Source organism: Oncorhynchus clarkii, chromosome 17 (assembly GCF_045791955.1).
Source record: "Oncorhynchus clarkii lewisi isolate Uvic-CL-2024 chromosome 17, UVic_Ocla_1.0, whole genome shotgun sequence".
Lineage (NCBI taxonomy): Eukaryota > Metazoa > Chordata > Actinopteri > Salmoniformes > Salmonidae > Oncorhynchus > Oncorhynchus clarkii.
Window position 1 is genome coordinate 16,522,022 of NC_092163.1, and position 18,514 is coordinate 16,540,535.

The window sequence follows — 18,514 nt, forward strand, 5'->3', positions numbered from 1 at the left end:
ATACGAGTCCTAATAAGGACAGACATACCAAAAGAACACATCAAGCTGAACTTAACCTGTTGAATCTATGGGGGCGCTATTTCATTATTGGATAAAAAAACGTGCCCGTTTTAAGCACAATATTTTGTCACGAAAAGATGCTCGACTATGCATATAATTGACAGCTTTGGAAAGAAAACAGTCTGACGTTTCCAAAACTGCAAATATATTATCTGTGAGTGCCACAGAACTCATGCTTCAGGCGAAACCAAGATCAAGACCAACTTCAAACAGGAAATGAGCAGCATTTTTGAGGCTCTGTTTTCCATTGTCTCCTTATATGGCTGTGAATGCGCCAGGAATGAGCCTGCCCTTTCTGTCGTTTCTTCAAGGTGTCTGCAGCATTGTGACGTATTGGTAGGCATATCATTGGAAGATTGGCCATAAGAGACTACATTTTCCAGGGGTCCGCCCGGTGTCCTTTGTCTAAATTCGTGCGTAATCTTCAGCTGCAGGCATTTTCTCCTGGGATTCAGGAGAGAAAGCACACTTCCACGAACGATATATCATCGAAGAGATATGTGAAAAACACCTTGAGGATTGATTCTAAACAATGTTTGCCATGTTTCAGTCGATATTAGTTAATTTGGAAAAAAGTTTGGCGTTTTGATGACAGAATTTTCGCTTTTTTTTGGTAGCCAAACGTGACGCACCAAACGGAGCGATTTCTCCTAAACAAATAATCTTTCAGGAAAAACTGAACATTTGCTATCTAACAGCCATCTAATTGAAAACATCTGAAGTTCTTCAAAGGTAAATTATTTTATTTGAATGCTTTTCTGGTTTTTGTGAAAATGTTGCCTGCTGAATGCTAACGCTAAATGCTACGCTAGCTATGAATACTGTTACACAAATGCTTGTTTTCCTATGGTTGAGAAGCATATTTTGAAAATCTGAGATGGCAGTGTTGTTAACAAAAGGCTAAGCTTGAGAGCTAGCATATTTATTTCATTTGCGATTTTCATGAATAGTTAACGTTGCGTTATGGTAATGAGCTTGAGGCTGTATTCACGATCCCGGATCCGGGATGGCTAAGTGCAAGAGGTTTGGGGCCCATAGGTTAAGATGGGCATGTATTATTTTTGGGACATGAAGAGGTCCTGTCACCATTATAACTTGACTGAAAGCAGATATGGGCGTTATTGGGCGTGAACAAGCAGGAAGCACAGATTGAAAGATAATGGTGGCAGATGGACTGAGGGAAGTAACTTCATTTCCATGTGGGATGGACTCATATGTTGTATGTGTATGAATCAGAGCCAGTGCTCTGGAAAAGTGTGTGTTCCGCGGACCATCTAGGCTTCTGATATGTTTGTACTAAAAGCCTATATTGAATTCACAAGTTCTTGTAAGTGTTATATTTTGTAACGATCCTCCACGACACTCATAGAAGGTTCTAGAAGGTTCTAGAAACACAACAAAGTCAAGGAGAGTAGACGGTCTGTCTCTTCCACTTTTCTCTCTCCTGTCAAGAAGCCGCTTGGTTTGATGAACCTCATGTTTGAGGTCCTCTAAATCTGACTCAAAGGCAAACAGAGGCTCCTCATTCAAGAATGTTGTACTCTTTGGGTTGAGAGACTGGACCCGTTGCATTATCTTGCAATTCTTCTTTGAAAAACGCCTCTGCAGTTCAGCTGTGAGACTGTCGAGCACCTGATAAAAGATAGCTCTTTGGAAGCTCTCACCATCACTTTGTTCTGTCATACGGTGCTCATCATCAATGAGTCGTGAAATCGTAAGCTTGTTTTAGGCTGTCTTTTACACACTGTTTGTACACTTGTTTTGCAGTGCTCTGCCATCTCTTCAACCTCTTTCCATAGTTCTCCAAAATAACCCTCACTTCTGTAGTCCTGTAATGTGTCTGTAAGGGCACCTACTAGATCCACAGCCCTTGCTGGGTCAAGAGAGCTTGATTGGAGCATGTCAGAAAGACATTTGGCATCACCAAGCACTTTACAAAAGGAAACCAAAAGCCCTATGACATGTAAATCAATCTGAGAAAGAAGGCTCCTTGCCTCCAGTGATCTATCACCACTATTTTCAAGTGTGATATCCTGTAGCACTCTCAGAACTGCTGGAAGCCTGTCCCTCAGATTACGGCATGTCATGTATCTGCATGCCCACCTTACATCTGTAATTATCTGTAGTTCCTTGGGCTGCTGCTGTGGATGAAGCTCTTTCTGAACTGCAAGCCACTTGAGATGAACGTACGAGCCGAATACAAAGTTCTAAAGCTTCTGCAGGAGAGCAAAAACTAACTGCCTCAGGCACTGATTTTACAGCATTTACAAGAACCAAATGTAAACAATGTGCATTACAGTGCACACAAAATGCAAATCTTGCACTGTTCATGACGGATGCACCATCATAGCCTTTCCCCACAAGATAATTTCTGTAGTCATTTTTGTGAGACCTGCTGCATCTAAGCTTTCAGCTGACTGAAAGTGTAAAAAGCTTTTGTGGATGGCCCCGTTGTAATAGATCTCACAACTAAAGACATTTTTTCTTTTTTTCTCCAAATCTTTGGTTTCATCTGCAGTTACACTAAAAACTTCAATTTCTTTTACTTCTCTCATTACTTCACTTTGTACCATCTCAGCTCAGCCCTCGAGAACTTCCTTCTGGATTTGGTGGCTTGTGTACTTAGCATTGCCACATGCATTCATCCTTTCCTCTATGAGAGGGTCATGCTTTGCTATTTCTTCTAAGATTGTCAAAACATTACCCTTGTTGTGAGAGTCAGACTCTCGATGACCTCTCTCCGCTATGTTTTGAGTGGCAGTTAATAGGAGCACATCTGCAGTTGTTTTAATGTAAGCACAGTTTTCCTCCACTTTCTTTTTCCGGCCCTCATTTATGACATCTAACATTGATGAGTTGCTGTCAATAACCCTTTTATACTGATTCCAAGCATACATAGCATTGATATGCCTTCGAATGGAGCTTAAACCCAGAATCTTTAAACAGCACCTTTTTCCAGTTACGAAAACCTGACAGTGATGTGAAGCCAGATTCAGGTGCATTGGGCAAAGAAAAACTGCCTACAGGCGAAACAATAAATAAAATCTTGATTTACAGAATATTCAATCCATGAATTGTCATAAAACCAGGAGCTGTTGAAAGCCCTTTTCCTAGTACCATGCTGAGTTCTGGGAAATGTTTTCAAACACAGTTGTACAGGACCCTCTTCTCTGGAACTTGAAATGTCTGAAATACACATGAAATAATGTGTCATGTCTCTATGGAAATTTATAATTAAGGGAGCCACAAGATGAGATACTAACAGCTGCTAGCTAAAATGCGTAGTTTAAAGTATAGGCCTGGCCTACCGTTGGATCCTTTTTTGGAACAACATATCTGGTGTTTGATGCAGTAGGGAGGGGCTCGATGACACCTCCTGGCAGCTCTGGCTCACTGTCCTGCTCAGAGCCAGAGGTCTCTGTGTCATCCCTTGATACATCTATTACATTAAAAGAACACAAGAACCATTAGTGTGTAATCACAATAAAAATGCCACAGCCATCAAAACAACAACACATATGAATCAACAACCAACATTTTAAAGTGAGGCTTAATCTGACAAAAGTATCTATTACAAGCTGAATTTAAACGTACATTCGGATGACTGGTAGATGCTCTGCCCTGGTGGTGGTAGACTGGGTCCTTGTGAAGACTCTGACTAGCCTCAGCGGTGGTAGACTGGGTCCTTGTGAAGACTCTGACTAGCCTCAGCGGTGGTAGACTGGGTCCTTGTGAAGACTCTGACTAGCCTCAGCGGTGGTAGACTGGGTCCTTGTGAAGACTCTGACTAGCCTCAGCGGTGGTAGACTGGGTCCTTGTGAAGACTCTGACTAGCCTCAGCGGAGGTAGACTGGGTCCTTGTGAAGACTGACTAGCCTCAGCGGTGGTAGACTGGATCCTTGTGAAGACTCTGACTAGCCTCAGCGGTGGTAGACTGGGTCCTTGTGAAGACTCTGACTAGCCTCAGCGGTGGTAGACTGGGTCCTTGTGAAGACTCTGACTAGCCTCAGCGGTGGTAGACTGGGTCCTTGTGAAGACTCTGACTAGCCTCAGCGGTGGTAGACTGGGTCCTTGTGAAGACTCTGACTAGCCTCAGCGGAGGTAGACTGGGTCCTTGTGAAGACTGACTAGCCTCAGCGGTGGTAGACTGGATCCTTGTGAAGACTCTGACTAGCCTCAGCGGTGGTAGACTGGGTCCTTGTGAAGACTCTGACTAGCCTCAGCGGTGGTAGACTGGGTCCTTGTGAAGACTCTGACTAGCCTCAGCGGTGGTAGACTGGGTCCTTGTGAAGACTCTGACTAGCCTCAGCGGTGGTAGACTGGGTCCTTGTGAAGACTCTGACTAGCCTCAGCGGTGGTAGACTGGGTCCTTGTGAAGACTCTGACTAGCCTCAGCGGTGGTAGACTGGGTCCTTGTGAAGACTCTGACTAGCCTCAGCGGTGGTAGACTGGGTCCTTGTGAAGACTCTGACTAGCCTCAGCGGTGGTAGACTGGATCCTTGTGAAGACTCTGACTAGCCTCAGCGGTGGTAGACTGGGTCCTTGTGAAGACTCTGACTAGCCTCAGCGGTGGTAGACTGGGTCCTTGTGAAGACTCTGACTAGCCTCAGCGGTGGTAGACTGGGTCCTTGTGAAGACTCTGACTAGCCTCAGCGGTGGTAGACCGGGTCCTTGTGAAGACTCTGACTAGCCTCAGCGGTGGTAGACTGGGTCCTTGTGAAGACTCTGACTAGCCTCAGCGGTGGTAGACTGGGTCCTTGTGAAGACTCTGACTAGCCTCAGCGGTGGTAGACTGGATCCTTGTGAAGACTCTGACTAGCCTCAGCGAGGGAGCTGCTTCCTATTGCTTTTTTTGCAGTCCGGAGTCATGTTGTGTGACAGACAGTGTATAAAGCTACCTCATGCGGTCTATAGACTTACTGTTGTGACAAGTGTTGTCATTGTACATTTCTCTCTTCCTACTCAGGAATCCAAAGATGACTTCAGCTACCTCCTTGCTGTTTTTTGCGATCCATTTAGCCTGTATCAGCACTGGAAATTCCTCTGAGTGTAAGTAGTGCCATGAATGCCATAATAATGGTTATATACAAAAATAGCTTTCAGCTGGTTACCTTTCTCTGTGGTTTGGGAGAACTGTATATTGTTTTTTTAGTTTTTTTTAACCAAAAGTTCAATAAGATTGGCCACATGATAAAACTGACTACTATAACATGAATTCTCTCTTGTATTAATGTACATTTTTTTCTCTGTTATTTTACTAACAGCATTTGTCAAACTGGAGTGTAAAACAGAATACCATGGGGTTTATGGTCAGCAGTTAATTCTAGGGTGCATTGTCAAACCTGTGGTTGTGGATGTGACCATCATAACGGTGACCTGGAAGAGAATGGGAGCTGCTGCTAAAGCTGATGCTAATTTGTTGGAATACCATAAAGAGAAAAGGGAGCTAACCCCTGGGTTTAAATTTGCTGAGCCATCCTGGAACAAGAAGAATATGAATGTGTCCTTGTTGTTGACAAATACCAAGATGGCCGACAAGGGGGAGTATGAATGCATGGTGACCACAGATGTTGGGATTGCCACAGCTACAATCAGCCTCAGTGTCACAGGTGAGTCGTAGACTGTCAACAGTTCAACCAAGTGTGATTTTAGGAAAATATACACATTTGTCAACACAGGTTCATGAAAGGAGCAAACTAAATATGTGAGATATTCAGCCAAGCTTGGAGGGCAATAGAAGAATAGACAACATGTTTTTTAAATGTGTCTAGGCTCATAGGTTATGATGCCCATACGCTGAAAATGCTTTGGAAGGAAGTTCTATTCAACTTTCAATGTTGTCACACACACACACACAAACAAACAGGCAAGGATGTACTAGAGGAGTTCAGATCTATGTGTAAGTGTGTGATGGGACAGCACAGCAGGAGCTTTGTTAACTTTTTGTTTCAGAATGACAAATGCTCAAATGGCACCAGTGGAAATTTCCAAAACTAGCCTCCACATTTTCTTTCTGCCATTGGTATGCAATCACAGTGTACACAGACCAAATTAGAACATGTCATAGAGATAGAAGACAGGTAATTCCAGTTTATTAAAATCACTCCTACGGTAATCTCATTCCAAGTTATAACCATTGGATTGACGTTGAAAAGGTGCAAAGTCCGTCTAGACAATGTTTACCTACTGACGTTGTTTAACTAACTACTAGCGTATATCAACCGCATGTATAATATATTTTTCCCTCCCTCTCTCTCTCTTCCAGCTAAGTACAAGACTCCAACCATGAGCTCCATCCCTGAGACCAACATCAAAGAGAACACAGATGTGACCATTTTCTGCAACTCTACAGGCGGGCACCAGACAGGGTTGATCTGGTGGTTTGACGAGTTCGGCAGCAATTGGACGCGCAGTGCTGAACTGGTGGCCAAAGAGATGGACAATGGACTGTTCAGCCTCTCCAGTAAATTCACAGTGCTGAAGGCCACATCCAGTTACACAAACTACACGTGCAAAGTGCTCAATGTCAATGGTGCAGAGGAGGGGATGGCGTCATTTGTGATCCAGTTTGCGTCGCGAGACTTAGGTACGTGCTGCCGTGCCTGCTACCTATGGGTATGAATATGTTGGTGATGTCACCCTTTGTAAAAGCAGGGTCAAGTCCAAAACCTGCCAGTCTCTCGTAATTCCCTCATCCTGACCCTGATAATTGTAAAACAATTCAGCCTTAATCTAGTCTACTTTATTAACATAGGCCTTTTAACGACATCTTTATCACATTTCTGAACGCAATAAAAGTCAGCCTTATAATGAGAGAACAACATGTCACTGAGGAGTGGAGTAGGTCAGGCCGTAACATGCTCCCAAATCTGACTGAACATCTTCCTTGAAACTGGAAAAAATACAAATGCTTGTCTTGATTTGGGTAAGAAACAATAGATAGCAATAGTAATGGCATCTTTTTGTAGTCACTAACTCCCCCAATGGTTTGTTGGACGAAACCTATGGGGAAATGAATGGAGTTTTTGTAGAGTTTTTGGATAAACGCCAAAAATAAGGTCTGTGATAAGCATAGGCTTAGGAGATCTTATATGTTTTGTTCTACGAGAGAATCTTAATCAGTTAGCATAACTTTTTGTGAATTTTGAAGCCTTTATGTAATTTAATAAAGCACATAAAGGCTTCATAAATCATAAAGGTCATGTTAACTGACTGATAGTATCTCATAGAACAAAATGTATAAAATCTACAAAACCTTTGTTAACCTCTGACCTTATTTTCGGCATTTATCTCAAAACCATATTCTTTCCCCATTCTTTTTCACCATAGGAATGGCTGAACGAACCAAGAGTAACTCCTTTTACGGTCATCCAGCTGTTGTTCTTGCATCTAATGCCAAAACAAATTGTTCTTAGCAATGGGAAGTAAAGTAGCCCAGTCTTGCAGTCAATGACCAAAAGGGCCCTCTCTGGCCTCATGGGTGGAATGTTATTTTCCTTTCTTTTGTATTTTTTTTAACAAATCCGGTGTCTCTATGTCAAAAGGGTTTTGTTATATTTCAGTCTTCAAGATTTGTTTAAGACTAATAATCTCTCTTTGTGACCTTGATTTAGCTCACTGCAGTAAAAGGTTATTAAGATGCATGCAGATTTGAACAGAGCTCAAGTCTGTGTGTGTGAAATGCCCTGATACTGACATTGACCCAAGCACAACTAACCTTTTTGTCAGCGATTGGGTTCAGAGTGAAAGCGGAGTCAGGCGCAGGACACAGGTATGGAGTAATCCAACTGTATTTACTCAAAGAATAAAGCAAAATTCCAAAATGGAACATACAACAAAACTCTAACACGAACACAACCACTAACGACATAAACAATCACGGACAGAACAGAAATGTATGTCAGATGGTAAAATAGGGAATGTAATGAGGGAATGTAAAACAGGTGTGTATGTAATCAGACAAAACAAAACGAAACAGAAAAATGGATTGGTAGTGACTAGAAAGCCGGTGACGTCGACCGCTGAACACCACCCGAACAAGGAGAAGAGCCGACTTCGGCGAAAGTCGTGACAATACCCCCCCCCCCCCCCCTTGACGCGCGGCTCCAGGAGCGCGCCGACACCGGCCTCGGGGACGACCAGGAGGACGGGACGCAGGGCGATCCGGGTGGAGACGGTGAACCTCGTGTAGTAATGAGGGATCTAGGATGTCATCCACCGGTACCCTCCGGGCCGTACCCCTCCCACTCCACCAGGTACTGAGGCCCCTCGCCCGACGCCTTGAGTCCATGGTGGCTCGTACGGTATATGCCGGGAACCCCTCGATGTCCAGAGGGGGCTGAGGAACCTCCCGCACCTCAGACTGCTGGAGCGAACCAGCCTCCACCGGCCTGAGGAGAGACACATGGAACGAGGGGTTAATGTGATAATCAGGGGGAGTTGTAACCTATAACAAACCTTGTTCAGTCTCCTCAGGACTTTAAATGGACCCACAAACTGCGGACCCAGCTTCTGGCAGGGCAGGTGAAGGGGCAGGTTTCGGGTCGAGAGCCAGACCTGATCCCCCGGTGCATACACCGGGGCCTCACTGCGGTAGCGGTCAGCACTCGCATTTTGCCTCCTGACGGTGCGTTGTAGCCGCACATGGGCAGCGTTCCATGTCTCCTCTGAGTGCCGAAACCATTCATCCACCGCAGGAGCCTCGATCTTGCTCTGATGCCATGGTGCCAGGACCGGCTGATAACCCAGCACACATTGAAATGGTGATAGGTTGGTAGAGGATTGGCGGAGGGAGTTTTGGGCCATCTCCGCCCAGGGGATGTAAACCGCCCACTCCCTCGGCCGGTCCTGGCAATAGGACCGCAGAAACCTACCCACATCCTGGTTGACTCTTTCCACCTGCCCGTTACTCTCGGGGTGAATACCTGAGGTAAGGCTGGCTGAGACCCCCAGGCGTTCCATAAACGATCTCCATACTCTAGACGTGAATTGGGGACCCCGATCAGAAACTATATCCTCAGGCACCCTGTAGTGCCGGAATACGTGGGTGAAAAGGGCCTCCGCAGTCTGTAGAGCGGTAGGGAGACCGGGCAAAGGAAGAAGGCGGCAGGACTTAGAAAACCGATCCACAACGACCAGAATCGTGGTGTTACCCTGCGACAGGGGAAGATCCATCACGAAATCCACCGATAGGTGTGACCATGGTCGTTGTGGAACGGGAAGGGGTTGTAATTTCCCTCTGGGCAGGTGTCTAGGTGCCTTGCACTGTGCGCATGCCGAACAGGAGGACACATACACCCTCACGTCCTTAGCTAAAGTGGGCCACCAGTACTTCCCAGCAAGGCAGCGCACCGTCCGACCGATGCCAGGATGACCAGAGGAGGGTGACGTGTGAGCCCAACAGATCAAACGATCGCGGACATCAAACGGAAATGTACAGACGCCCAGCTGGACACTCGGGGGAGTGGGCTCTGCACGTGCCGCCCGCTCGATGTCCGTGTCCACCTCCCATACCACCGGTGCCACCAGGCGAGAAGCTGGAATTATGGGAGTGGGATCCGTGGACCGCTCCTCTGTATCATACAGCCGGGACAGTGCGTCTGCCTTAACGTTCTGGGAACCTGGTTTGTAGGAAAGGGTGAAAACAAAACGGGTAAAAAACATGGCCCACCTTGCCTGACGAGGGTTCAGTCTCCTCGCTGCTCGAATGTACTTAAGATTGTGGTGGTCAGTCCAAATGAGAAAAGGGTGTCTAGCCCCCTCAAGCCAATGTCTCCACGCTTTCAGAGCCATGACAACAGCTAACAACTCCAGGTCCCCCACATCATAGTTTCGCTCCGCCGGGCTGAGCTTCTTCGAAAATAATGCACAGGGGCGGAGCTTTAGTGGCGTACCCGAGCGCTGAGACAGCACAGCCCCTATCCCTGCCTTGGACGCGTCCACCACAACTATGAACGCTAAGGAGGGATCAGGATGAGCCAGCACGGGAGCCGAGGTAAACAGAGCCTTCAGGTGACCAAAAGCCCTGTCCGCCCCTGCTGTCCACTGCAGTCGCACCGGTCCCCCCTTCAGCAGTGAGGTAATGGGAGCCACTACCTGACCAAAACCCCGGATAAATCTCCGGTAGTAGTTGGCAAACCCTAAAAACCGCTGCACCTCCTTTACCGTGGTTGGAGTTGGCCAATTACACAGGGCTGAAATGCGGTCATTCGCCATCTCTTACCCTGACGCTGAAAAGCGGTACCCTAGGAAGGAGATGGACTGTTGGAAGAACAGACATTTCTCAGCCTTGACGTACAGGTCATGTTCCAACAGTCTACCAAGCACCCTGCGTACCAGGGACACATGCTCGGCGTGTGTAGGAGTATATTAGAATGTCATCTATATACACCACTAGACCCTGCCCGTGCAGGTCCCTGAAAATCTCATCTACAAAGGATTGGAAGACTGATGGAGCATTCATTAACCCGTACGGCATGACGAGGTACTCATAATGCCCAGAAGTGGTGCTAAATGCTGTCTTCCACTCATCTCCTGCCCGGATACGCACCAGGTTGTAAGCGCTCCTGAGGTCCAATTTTGTGAAGAAACGCGCCCGTGTAAACACTGTATTTTACCTTTATCTTATTTAAACCTCGATAATCAATACACAGGCGCAAACCTCCATCCTTTTTCTTCACAAAAAAATAAACTTGAGGAGACAGGTGAGATGGAAGGTTGAATGTATCCCTGTCCCAGAGATTCGGTGACATATGTCTCCATAGCCACCGTCTCCTCCTGTGACAGAGGATACACATGACTCCTGGGAAGTGCAGCATCTACCAAGAGATCTATCGCACAATCCCCCTGTCGATGGGGTGGTAATTGAGTCGCCTTCTTTTTACAGAAGGCGAGTGCCAAATCGGCATATTCGGGGGGAATGTGCATGGTGGAAACCTGGTTTGGACTTTCCACCGTAGTGGCACCTAAGGAAACACCAACACACCTACCTGAACACTGACAGGACCATTCCTTGAGAGCCCTCTGTTGCCACGAAATAATAGGATAATGAGAGGCCAACCAAGGAAGACCCAATACAACAGGAAACGCAGGAGAGTCGATCAGGAAGATACTAATTCTCTCCTCGTGATCCCCCTGCGTTCTCATAGCAATGGGCGCTTTGACCTCCCCAATTAGCCCCTGGCCCAAAGGACGACTATCTAAGGCATGTACAGGGAAGGGAACATCAACAGGAACAATAGGAATCCCTAATCTATGTGCTAAGGAGCGGTCAATAAAGTTCCCAGCTGCGCCTGAATCTACTAGCGCCTTATGCTGGGAATGTGGGGAGAACTCAGGAAATTCTATAGGTAACCACATGTGTGCAACAGGGGACTCTGGGTGAGTTGTGTGCCTACTCACCTGGGATGACCCACCAGTGCTCCGCCTGCTACCTCGACCTCCTGGAGAACCACCCCAGTACCGACCAGCAGTGTGCCCTCTGCGGCCACAACTGGTACAGGGAATGGTCCCCCCTCCGGTCCCCCTCATAGCAGCCCCTCCTAACTCCATAGGTGTGGGATCCAATGTGCTTGGTAATGTTACAGGCGGACCCCGATCCAGACGTCCACGGGAGGCCAACAGGTTATCCAGCCGGATAGACAAGTCCACCAGCTGGTCCAGGTTGAGAGTAGTGTCCCTGCAGGCTAGCTCCCTACGAACGTCCTCACGTAAACTACACCTGTAGTGGTTGATCAGGGCCCGGTCATTCCATCCCGCACCAGCTGCCAGAGTTCTGAAGTCCAGTGCGAACTCTTGAGCGCTCCTCATCTCCTGTCTCAGATGGAACAATCTCTCTCCCGCCGCTCTCCCTTCAGGTGGATGATCAAAAACTGCCCGGAAGCGGCGGGAGAAGTACTGTAGTCATCCAGAGTCGGACCTTCCCTTCCCCAGATGGAAGCGGCGGGAGAAGTCCTGTAGTCATCCAGAGTCGGACCTTCCCTTCCCCAGATGGAAGCGGCGGGAGAAGTCCTGTAGTCATCCAGAGTCGGACCTTCCCTTCCCCAGATGGAAGCGGCGGGAGAAGTCCTGTTCCAAAATGGAACATACAACAAAACTCTAACACGAACACAACCACTAACGACATAAACAATCACGGACAGAACAGAAGGACGGAATGTAAAACAGGTGTGTATGTAATCAGACAAAACAAAACAAAACAGAAAAATGGATCGGTAGTGACTAGAAAGCTGGTGACGTCGACCGCCGAACACCACCCGAACAAGGAGAAGGGCCGACTTCCGTGGAAGTCGTGACGCTTTTTCTCTTGACTTCATATGAATTTTCTATTTATTTTGTAACTCCTAATTTCTGTCCATTTTTTGTCTGTCCAGGTATTAAAAGTGACCACTTGGATATTGTCTCCACCACCAAATGGCTAACCCCGGTTGCAGTCATAGGCTCTCTGATCATTGGACTCCTTGCTGCACTGCTGTTCTTTAAGAGGCGTTCTGCCCAACGTAAGTGCATTAATTGTCATACTCATGTACCTGATCATGTACCTGTTTGTCATGCTAGCTGGTGCTAGATTAACCTGTACAGTGGCCCTGCCTCTGCCAAGCCTGCATGCTCTGGCAGTCATCCATTTTGGCCTTGCATGGGGGATTACACAACCTGTAATGTTGTCTGGTAACTCAGCCAATCAATTAATAAGGGATCATAGCTTTCACCTGGATTCACCTGGTCAGTCTATTTCATGGAAAGAGCAGGTGTCCTTGATGTTTTGTATACTCAGTGTATAATATTGTAATAAAACTATAATCTATTAATGGATTAAGCATTAACCTCACTTGTAGGCTATTTATTGTTCATCAGCATCGCTTTTGGTTTAATGATGATATTTTTGATTTAATTTGTTTTAAGATAAATTGTAATAGTAGGTTTTATGTCCATTTTGACAGGAGCTCGAAGGCAGTCCACCTTCCCATTAATGAGTATGTCCTTCAATATTCAGTATATGTCATTTTAATTTGTCACTTTGAGTTTATGGTTTCCCATCTTTCCTAGACAGTTCACAGAAGTCACTGTAAAAGCAATACATATACTTTATAATGACCAACATCATATTTTGAATATTTGATCAAAATTTTAACTCAACAAGTGAAAATGATTACATTTTCCAAGGCAAAAACAACATTCCATAATGCATTCACATATCCTGAGTGCCAGTCTGTTTGGGCTATCATGCCAACCCGTTGTCACTCATTGTCATGCCTAACATCTTTGTCTTGACAATGAGCTATGGAGTTGGCAAGAGTAGTACAAACAGATATTTGACCAGGCTAGCATTCACATGATTTTGGTTTGTGAAACTAGCCACTCAGCCTTGGACAGTAAAACTGTGAAACTGTGGCCACTCACCCGGGACACATGTCTGTCTGTTCTCACCCTTCCAAATCTCCTCACTAACCACATCCTCTATCAGTTCCTCTTCACTGTTGCTTCAGAGGGAGATACTTTCTTTACATTGTCTGATATGCTGTACATACAGTATCTGTCCTATCAGTCCAGGGCAGGTGTTGGGGCCTCCAGGGGCAAACATGGGCCTGTGTGTTAGACATTATTGCCTGTTTGTTAGATTTCTTGTCCCAGTTCGTCCCTGTATCTGTCCCTGTGTAATATCTGATATGCTGTACACACAGTATCTGACTTAGCTTTCCTATTAAACATGACTATTAGGGTGATTGAATGTAGGTCAAAGGGTAGTGTTTCTTCCGTCACAAGTGGAGTAGAAAATGGAGGCCGGATGACTAATTGTTTACCAAACCAGTTGGCGATGATGATGGCTCTGCTTTACCATTGTTCTCATGGGGAAATCTTAAGAATTGACTTACCCCTTTTCTAATTAAGGTAGTTAAGCTGCATGGCTGTAGTGAAGGAAGATTATTTCTTTGGGTCATACTATTATGTAATGCTGGGTGAAATATGGGCCTATCTGCAATGAGAGGAAAGACTTGCTGTCTTGACTAACTTTTCTCTTTCTGCCCAACTCTTAATTCTACTGAACTTTGGAGAAGACAATGCTCCTCTGGAGATTTAAACGTTAGATGACATTCCTCCACAATATGTCACAGATTAGCTTCTCACTTAGCATTTTTCTTTTTTAGGTGGCCACCAACAGATACCAGGCATGATCAATATGTTGAGGCAGGAGGTACTGTATCCACGTGTTCAATCTACAATGAATATATTTATATTGTAAATCTAATGAATATACAGTGGGGCAAAAAAATATTTAGTCAGCCACCAATTGTGCAAGTTCTCCCACTTAAAAAGATGAGAGAGGCCTGTAATTTTCATCATAGGTACACTTCAAAAATACTTATTTTCCACCATAATTTGGAAATAAATTCATTAAAAATCCTACAATGTGATTTTCTGGATTTTTTTTCTCATTTTGTCTGTCATAGTTGAAGTGTACCTATGATGAAAATTACAGGCCTCTCTCATCTTTTTAAGTGGGGGAACTTGCACAATTGGTGGCTGACTAAATACTTTTTTGCCCCACTGTATCTATCTAAAACATATTGTATCAACATCTATTGTATTTATAATAGCTCTCTTGCTATTCAGCATCATAGCTTCATAGAGGACATGTTTTTTAATTTTTTTTATGATTGATTATCTTCTAGTTAACCTTGTAGTTTACATGCTGCTCGTGCTCCTTGTAATGATTAGTGAAGTGTCTCCTGTTTTTACTTTCTATTATTTTGTAACAATATTCTCCTTCTCTCTCTCTCGCCTTCTCTCTTTTGCTCTCTCTCCCTCTGTCTCCCTGTTGCCAGGTCTAAACAGCGACAGGAGCTGATTAGTTAACTGGCAGTCTCTGGAAGGGGCTGTTTCCTTGACCATCAATAAGGAGCTTGTCACCTTCACTGTCCTTTGATGGACTGTTTCCTGTTAAGTGTTCGGTGACAGTCACTTTGGCACTCAGGTCATTCTGATTTGAGGCATTTGTTTCTTCATAATCTACTGAGGATGCCAGCCTTTAAGCACTGTGGTTGATTACAAATGATATAACTCTTTAACAGCCTATGTTTAAAAGCCTAACATAAATTGTTATATACAGAGTTGCCATGGTGTAGGTAAACTGTAGATTCTACCAGCATGATTGTTAAAACTCAGGTCTGCTAAGAGCAAATTTGAATACTGTGAAAATTCTTTGCAACTTCCGGTGCAGGTTTACAGGCTGTTCCTGCTTTAAGTTAGTTTTAACAGTGGTCAAGTAGGGTACTGTGGCTATTTGATCATAATGTAGGCCTACCAGAGTGGCCTACCATAATAAACAATGGAGAAAATGCATCCCATAACATTATAACATGGAAATAGCTGTTCTATCATTCAGCCAACAGTAGCAGCCAATGTGCGGTGTTCAATGTAAGTCTACATTCCATGAGACTTTTGAAAAAAACATGTAGGACTTGACATGAACCTGTTTATCCACTTGTCCTTCAGACAAGGAGGTGATTGAAAATGTTGTTGTGTTGTTTGATGCAAGAAACCACTTGCATCATTATTCCCATACCATTATGACAGAGAATGACACAAATTATGCTACCCTCTGCCTATTGGCTACTTAGCGTATTCAAGGCTGAAATGCACAAGTTTTGTGTTCTTGTAGGAAGCAATCACCCCCCTCCCCCCCTCCCACATTTCTGACTACAAATTATCAATAACTGGGCTAATAACTCACTAACTAGTGAACAAATGTACAAATGTGCACAAGTCGCTACATATAGTTCTTGCTTTGATCTACTCACAACCGCTCATGCTGTAAAAGCAGTCCAGTTCAAAGTGAATGGCACAGATCTATATATGACAATGGTCTATTTGTATATAGGCCTACTGCAGCTCTGATTGGTTATTGGCACACTGGTCTGCGTAGAGTACAAGTCTGCCTGTCAATGCAATAGAATCCTACTCTGATGCGTTCTGCCTACAACAAAATATTTTATATATTTAGTTTTGCATAGCAAGTATTGCACTGTTTGTTTTGTTTCGGTATGTTGTATTGAAAGTGGCTGATATTGCGTTCATTCGATCACAATTCCCACAGTAAAGGGAAACACTGATAGTGTTAACTAACGGGCAAAACTCTAGAAAGTTGAGTAAAGTTCAGACTCGCACAGGGCTGATATTTCTTCTGCGTATCAGTCCCGGGGAGCTGCACATGCGCAGCTTAGAGGGAACATTGTTCATGAGTGTACACAGCACTTTTTCAAAAAGATGAAGTTAAACTAATTTCGCCTCTGAGGTTTCGCAAGACTGTACAGTGCAATACGACATGTTTCATTTGACCAACGATTTGTTGATCATCAGGTTTCAATAGATACTGCTGTGCCTGCCACTGTCCTCCCTGGGCTTTCATTCTGCTACAATGTGTATGAGAAGAAATGTTATGCTAAATAGCACATTACTTTTGACTAGAAGGAATAGGGTGCCATTTTGAAGTCATCCTTTGACTTGACTTTGTGTAATATCTGGAACTTATTGTAACATTAAACCAACCTTGTTACCAACAGCCAGCCTGTTGCTTCAACAGTGCTACCGCAGCAGTTTCTTTTGTTTTGTCCTTCCTCTTTCTGCTGCTGGAAAATTCAGATCCATGTCTATGTCTTGCCCAGGCCCGCCTCCATGAAGTCAGTTTAATGGAATGCAACAGTAAACATGAAAAACGATGGACTAGAGTAAATTATTAATTAAGTTTCAAGGTGACGTAAACATCTTCACCTGGTGGTTGATTATGATCATTTTGGAAAAACATTTCAAAACATATTGTGTTATACAAGGGGCAGCAATTGTCTTATATTTATATAGTGATCGTTTCAGTTCACATTTTACTGCTATCGTGTTGCTGGTGATGGCGTTACATATCGACTGAGAAATCTGTTGTTGTATTGAGGTAACTTGAGGTGAATGCCGTCCACAGCAAGACTACACCTCCCACAATTCCTTCCAACCCTTCTACAGTATCTGTTCCTTCTTGCTTAAGTGCAAACTTGGCAGCTGGCACTGTAGATACAGATATGATTAACCTATCTCTATGCCAGCCTGCATTTTTGCTCAGCTCTACTATGGTGGCTTGAGATGTTTGTGTGTAAAGTTATGACAATTTGCCAATTCTAACAAAATTAAGACATGTTATTTCGTAGTGTAAGAGGCCAAGATGAGAGAGGACTCCTGTCTGTATATGAAGTGATTGTCAAGTGATTTGATAATAGGTACAAAAAAAAGACAATATAATATTGTAATAAAACTATAATCTATTAATACATCAACTGCACTTGTAGGCTATTTATTGTTAATCTGTTAATGGATTAAGCATTAACCTCACTTGTAGGCTATTTATTGTTAATCTGTTAATGGATTAAGCATTAACCTCACTTGTAGGCTATTTATTGTTAATCTGTTAATGGATTAAGCATTAACCTCACTTGTAGGCTATTTATTGTTAATCTGTTAATGGATTAAGCATTAACCTCACTTGTAGGCTATTTATTGTTAATCTGTTAATGGATTAAGCATTAACCTCACTTGTAGGCTATTTATTGTTCATCAGCATCGCTTTTGGTTTAATGATGATCTTTTTGATTTAATTTGTTTTAAGCTAAATTGTAATAGTAGGTTTTATGTCCATTTTGACAGGAGCTCGAAGGCAGTCCACCTTCCCATTAATGAGTATGTCCTTCAATATTCAGTATATGTCATTTTAATTTGTCACTTTGAGTTTATGGTTTCCCATCTTTCCTAGACAGTTCACAGAAGTCACTGTAAAAGCAATACAATACATGTCTGCTTGAGGCCTATGTACCTTACCCCATATGTACCTTACCCCATATGTACCTTACTCCATATGTACCTTGCCTCATATGTACCTTGCCCCGTATGTATCTTACCCCATATGTACCTTACCCCATATGTACCTTACCCCATATGTACCTTACCCCATATGTATCTTACCCCATATGTACCTTACCCCATATGTACCTTACCCCATATGTACCTTGCCCCGTATGTATCTTACCCCATATGTACCTTACCCCATATGTATCTTACCCCATATGTATCTTACCCCATATGTATCTTACCCCATATGTACCTTACCCCATATGTACCTTACCCCATATGTACCTTGCCCCGTATGTATCTTACCCCATATGTACCTTACCCCATATGTACCTTACCCCATATGTAACTTGCCCCATATGTACCTTGCCCTATTTTGTATGTTTTTATATGTGACTTTGTTTATTATTAATGATATCATTGAGATGAAAGTTTTTTTACTTTGTCCAGATAAACCATGTAAAATGCAGAATATCATTTTGTGTGATGTTTCTGGGTATATTTCGCACTGTGAAATTCCTGTTCAAATGGCACACCTTGATACTGTTCATTAAACACAGGGCAGTGAGAA

The 18,514-nt window shown here is 44.1% G+C and overlaps 1 protein-coding gene across 1 annotated transcript; it reads left to right on the plus strand.

The window, feature by feature from the left end:
• Positions 1–771: 771 nt before the first annotated feature.
• Positions 772–16,618, plus strand: LOC139370348 (CD276 antigen-like). Its single transcript, XM_071109773.1, has 8 exons — positions 772–792; positions 5,027–5,109; positions 5,325–5,669; positions 6,326–6,646; positions 12,432–12,557; positions 12,999–13,031; positions 14,205–14,251; positions 14,883–16,618. The coding sequence occupies exons 2-8, from the start codon at positions 5,037–5,039 to the stop codon at positions 14,886–14,888; spliced, it is 951 nt and encodes a 316-aa protein (XP_070965874.1). The 5' UTR covers positions 772–792; positions 5,027–5,036; the 3' UTR covers positions 14,889–16,618.
• Positions 16,619–18,514: the final 1,896 nt, after the last annotated feature.